This window comes from Sinocyclocheilus rhinocerous, unplaced genomic scaffold (genome assembly GCF_001515625.1).
Source record: "Sinocyclocheilus rhinocerous isolate Xijiao unplaced genomic scaffold, SAMN03320098_v1.1 scaffold1033, whole genome shotgun sequence".
Lineage (NCBI taxonomy): Eukaryota > Metazoa > Chordata > Actinopteri > Cypriniformes > Cyprinidae > Sinocyclocheilus > Sinocyclocheilus rhinocerous.
The window spans coordinates 98,859-104,810 of NW_015625039.1; the positions used below are offsets into that span (position 1 = coordinate 98,859).

The 5,952-nt window shown below is 32.7% G+C and overlaps 1 protein-coding gene across 2 annotated transcripts in view; it reads right to left on the reverse strand.

Annotated features, from left to right (window-relative positions):
• Positions 1–1,303: 1,303 nt before the first annotated feature.
• LOC107749371 (PDZ and LIM domain protein 5-like) overlaps positions 1,304–5,952 on the reverse strand; it is a 29,332-nt gene continuing 24,683 nt past the window's right edge. For both annotated transcript variants that reach the window (XM_016564522.1, XM_016564512.1), the window contains 2 exons: positions 5,429–5,544; positions 1,304–2,201 (listed from right to left, as the gene is read on the reverse strand). In XM_016564522.1, coding sequence (XP_016420008.1) covers positions 2,112–2,201; positions 5,429–5,544 — 206 coding nt within the window. In that variant the 3' untranslated portion in view covers positions 1,304–2,111. The remainder of the gene's footprint in view (positions 2,202–5,428; positions 5,545–5,952) is intronic.

Here is a 5,952-nt window from a genome sequence, read left to right on the forward strand (position 1 = left end):
TCATATGAAAGGCGAGCGCAGGCTGTGTGTTTGTGGTGGTGATGGTTTGGGATCTGGAGCCCGAAGGATCGCTCTCAGGTGACCCGCAAAATACACAATGACACTCACTATTAAAGCATTTACAGTAGTGACGTGTTTCCCATGATGCGGTGTTATTTTAGAGTCACTGATAATGCTATTATAGTTTTTGAATATTTAAGTTATATTCTCTGATTTTTAGATTTTATTTTTATATTGGATTGTACTTTTTTTCTATATATTTTCTAAGTTTTAGTAAATTTGTTGTTTTTGTCATTTTTATTATTTTATATAGTTTTTATTAATTTTTTTAAGTTAATAATAGACTAATATATGTACTTCAAATAATAAATGTTGTGATCCATGTTGTATGAAGAAACTATTATAGTTTTGTTAATATTCTGAAATAAATTTTAAACTGTTATATTCTCTGATTTTAGATTTTTCTAGATTAATATAGAATAATTCTATATTATATTTCAAATATTTTTCTATACATTTTCTGGTTTAATTTTAGTTAGTTTTAGCAATTGCTTTGTTCTCATTTATTTATTTAAATATAGTTTTTATTATTTTTAGTTGTAGTTTATTTAGTTTTAGTTATTTTAGTACTTCAACTTTAAACAAAAATGACTAGCTGAAATAGTCATTTTTGTTTTATAAATTAGTCATCTTTGCACACACACAAAAGTATATAAATATATACACGCACACACAAGTATATATGCGCACACACACACACACACACGTATATAAATATATACACGCACACACAAGTATATATGCGCGCACACACACACACACAAGTATTTAAATATACACACACACACACAAGTACCGGTATATAAATATATATATATACACACACACACGTATATAAATATACACACACACACACAAGTATGTATATATATATATATATATATATATATATATATATATACACTATACAGTCAAAAGTTTTTGAACAGTAAGATTTTTAATGTTTTTTAAAGAATTCTCTTCTGCATGGTATTATAATGAATCATAAAATCTTTATAGTATTTTAAAAAATAGTTGATAAGAATTATTTTTAAACAGTTTGGCATAATCTTACTTAATTTTATTAAATAAAACTGTAAATCTTATAAATCTCATGTGGTGTGGTGCCATGATATATATATATATATATATATATATATATATATATATATATATATCATTTCAAGTAATGAAATAATAGCACTGTTTTCAATAGATGCTGTGAGCCATGTTGCATAAAGAAAGCATTTTAATCACACTATGAGACTTTAAGAACAGTGTTTTATTTTTCATCCCATCTCAGAAAAAAGAAGTGAATTACAGGAAATTAGAACAGATAAAGAGATAAAGACGCACATGAACCACCAACCCTTCTTAGCTTCAAAACAAGTGCTAACGATTAGAAAACAGTCTGAATTACTTTAGGCCTAAATATGAAACACATTTCTGTATATTAATAGAAATAAAGGCACGGAGACGATCAGACATTCCACAAATAAAAGAGCACAGAAATAACATTAAATATCACCGTTCTGAAAGCACTGACGCTGTCGGTGCCGTAAAACACATGGAAAGCCCCCAAAATCTTCCGTCCCGCCTCAATAAATATAAAATATATCTGCATAAAGAGAGCTGGTCAAACTGCAGCGGGATGCAGGAGAGAGAGACGGCCGTCCAAACGCTTCAACACACTGATCTCACGCGTGTGAAAAATATATTATCACCGAGTCAATGGCTCTTTAAATACACGTGGAAAATAGAATAAGAACTTCTGTAATGCTGAAAATAACAATCGAAATATCTTTCGCATGTCAAAATTATTTTCAATCATGGTAAAGATCTCAGTAAAACACTGCATCGCATGATATACTCGCTCAAAAACAGACAAAACACCCACAATGCAACACTGAACCTTATTTAGTCGGCAGATCAATGATTAACGCAGTTCCTGATCTCATGATGAGGTTTCTGAGGGAAAGCGAAGCAAATAAATCTCTTTGAAAAAACTAAATTCATGTACTAAAATAAATCTCACAAGAGTGAAATATGACCAGCAAGGCGTTGACTTTCACTCAGAACTGGACGGTGTGAGCGTGCTTCTTGCACAAGGGCTTGTCTTTCTTGGAGAAGAAGGTCTGACCCTCCAGACTCGTGCTGCAAACCTACAGGACCAGAGAGAGACACCAGAACATCATCAAAATCACATCTTATAAAACGGAGAGTTCCGGTGCTTGATTCTGATTGGCTGAGCCACGTTCGAAGCTGTTGTAAATTACTCTACAAACATACACCTTTGTTTACGTTTGTGTGTTGCTCGGCAACCACTTTGTTGGAACCACAACTGTTTCTGAGGCGCTACATTGTTTGGTGGAAGAATACTGTTTTTATTAATATCATTACTCTTTATTTGCTCTGTTTTATTTTGTGAAACCTTACTACGTATATGGAATAACCGTTTTATAAAAGCAATAAGCCCCGTGAAGCTGTTATAAATTCACTGTAAACCACGGCTTCTTGGGGCTTATTACTTTATTAACCCTCGTTTACATGCCACAGCTAGACAAAACAAACATTAAAATGAGCAAAAACAGCAAAAGACATCATATTTCTTATTTTATTTGAATGCTTTTCATGTCATTTTTATTTTTAAAAAATTAGGCTTCCCAGGGTCTTGGAAAACCTTGGATATATTTGTGATTTCTTCACCTGAAAAAGTCATGGAAAAATCAATAAGTTTGTGAAAGTCATGAGAATTTCTATAATTAATAAAAAAAAAATTCTAGATATCTCAAAATGTATACATTTTATTGGGTAGAAATGGCTATTTATGAGTAAACAATAAGTGAGTAAAAGTATCGAATTGAATTAAAGTGAATAAGTAAATAAACAAAGTAAAATAAGTAAAGTAAATAATATATATATATATATAAAGTTAGTAAATAAATAAAGCAAATAAGTAAATAAATTAAACAAACAAATAAATAAGTAAATAATGAGAAGCGTTATGAAAATAAATAAAGTAAATAAGTGAAATGAATAAATACCAAGTAAATAAAGTAAGCAAAGTAAGCAATAAAATACGTAAATAAATAAATATATATATAAAGTTAGTATAGTAAATACATAAAGTAAATAAAAAAAATCAATCAATCAATAACCTTATCCTGTAATTACAAACTACTGGAAAAATCATAAATTCACTGGTTATTAAGTGTGTGAACATTTAGTTCTTGAAACTTCTGGAATGATTTTACTGAACTATTTTCATATATTTCCAAATCAAATCAAAGGAGTCAGAGGCTTGACGTTGTGTTATATTGTGAATATAATCACTCTGACGCCACTGTATTCACTATAACACACCCAAGCGCCTCGTTGCTCTGAAAGACTGTGTAAAGCCGAGCGTTCCCGTACCGTACAGACGAAGCAGGTGTCGTGCCAGGTGAACCCCAGCGCCTCCAGGAACTTATCGCCCGCTTCGATGGGGAAGTCACATCCGTGACAGCTGGTGCCGAACAGGGTGTAGTAATCTAACACATGCAGAAAACACACCAAATCAATCACAGCGCTCGGATTCAGGAATATTCACTGACAGATTAAGTAAAACGGAAAAGTGCTTGATTTTGAATTTTTTTTTAACCTCGTCGGCGCCACCACTTGCAGACTTTAATGATAACAGCGAAAATAACTTAAAGTGCTCCATCATACTTGATCGTAAATATTAGAGTAATACTGTAAAGGGTCTACTTTTATTTGTGTTCACTCACGATATCAACAAAACATTGTGCTTTTGTAAAATAAAGAAAATAAACGATTGATACAGATCCTCATCATCCTCGTCGTCTGATGAAGACTCAGGAGGATGCTGTGGGCAGACGGATGAGCTGTGATGGAGAGAGAGGAACAGTCCGTTATGTGGGTCCGGTTCCTCCCACCGCAGGTCCGTCTCGGTTCATTCAGCATTATATGATGTTCAGCTTCTTCACAATCAGTTTGATGTTCCTCTGTCTTCTGTACCTGCAGGTGTGTGGCTGGGAGTGGAGTGGGATGATCCAGAGAGAGGAAAACACGACGGGAGTCATGAAGGAGTGCGATACTTCACCTGCAGGTGCTCATCAGCAACCAAACAATTACAATCAATGATATACATTTTAAAGGGGTGGTTGATTGCGATTTCACTTTTATAAAAGGGAGAGTTCCGGTGCTTGATTCTGATTGGCTGAGCCGCGTTCGAAGCTGTTGTAAATTACTCTACAAACATACACCTTTGTTTACTTCTGTGTGTTGCTCGGCAACCACTTTGTTGGAACCACAACTGTTTCTGAGGCGCTACATTGTTTGGTGGAAGAATACTGTTTTTATTAATATCATTACTCTTTATTTGCTCTGTTTTATTTTGTGAAACCTTACTACGTATATGGAATAACCGTTTTATAAAAGCAATAAGCCCCGTGAAGCTGTTATAAATTCACTGTAAACCACGGCTTCTTGGGGCTTATTACTTTATTAACCCTCGTTTACATGCCACAGCTAGACAAAACAAACATTAAAATGAGCAAAAACAGCAAAAGACATCATATTTCTTATTTTATTTGAATGCTTTTCATGTCATTTTTATTTTTAAAAAATTAGGCTTCCCAGGGTCTTGGAAAACCTTGGATATATTTGTGATTTCTTCACCTGAAAAAGTCATGGAAAAATCAATAAGTTTGTGAAAGTCATGAGAATTTCTATAATTAATAAAAAAAAAATTCTAGATATCTCAAAATGTATACATTTTATTGGGTAGAAATGGCTATTTATGAGTAAACAATAAGTGAGTAAAAGTATCGAATTGAATTAAAGTGAATAAGTAAATAAAGTAAAATAAGTAAATAATATATATATATATATATATATATATATATAAAGTTAGTAAATAAATAAAGCAAATAAGTAAATAAGTAAATAAGTAAATAATGAGAAGCGATTAAATAGTTATGAAAATAAATAAAGTAAATAAGTGAAATGAATAAATACCAAGTAAATAAAGTAAGCAAAGTAAAGAATAAAATACGTAAATAAATAAATATATATATAAAGTTAGTATAGTAAATACATAAAGTAAATAAAAAAAATCAATCAATCAATAACCTTATCCTGTAATTACAAACTACTGGAAAAATCATAAATTCACTGGTTATTAAGTGTGTGAACATTTAGTTCTTGAAACTTCTGGAATGATTTTACTGAACTATTTTCATATATTTCCAAATCAAATCAAAGGAGTCAGAGGCTTGACGTTGTGTTATATTGTGAATATAATCACTCTGACGCCACTGTATTCACTATAACACACCCAAGCGCCTCGTTGCTCTGAAAGACTGTGTAAAGCCGAGCGTTCCCGTACCGTACAGACGAAGCAGGTGTCGTGCCAGGTGAACCCCAGCGCCTCCAGGAACTTATCGCCCGCTTCGATGGGGAAGTCACATCCGTGACAGCTGGTGCCGAACAGGGTGTAGTAATCTAACACATGCAGAAAACACACCAAATCAATCACAGCGCTCGGATTCAGGAATATTCACTGACAGATTAAGTAAAACGGAAAAGTGCTTGATTTTGAATTTTTTTTTAACCTCGTCGGCGCCACCACTTGTAGATTTTAATGATAACAGCGAAAATAACTTAAAGTGCTCCATCATACTTGATCGTAAATATTAGAGTAATACTGTAAAGGGTCTACTTTTATTTGTGTTCACTCACGATATCAACAAAACATTGTGCTTTTGTAAAATAAAGAAAATAAACGGGGTGTGCTTTTAGCCATCTCATTCTCCGCACATCAGTAAAATGAACTGAAACCCAGCGAATATTTGACACACACATGAGAGATATATCTATAGAAAGCTTGACATGTCTACTTTTAAACGAAGT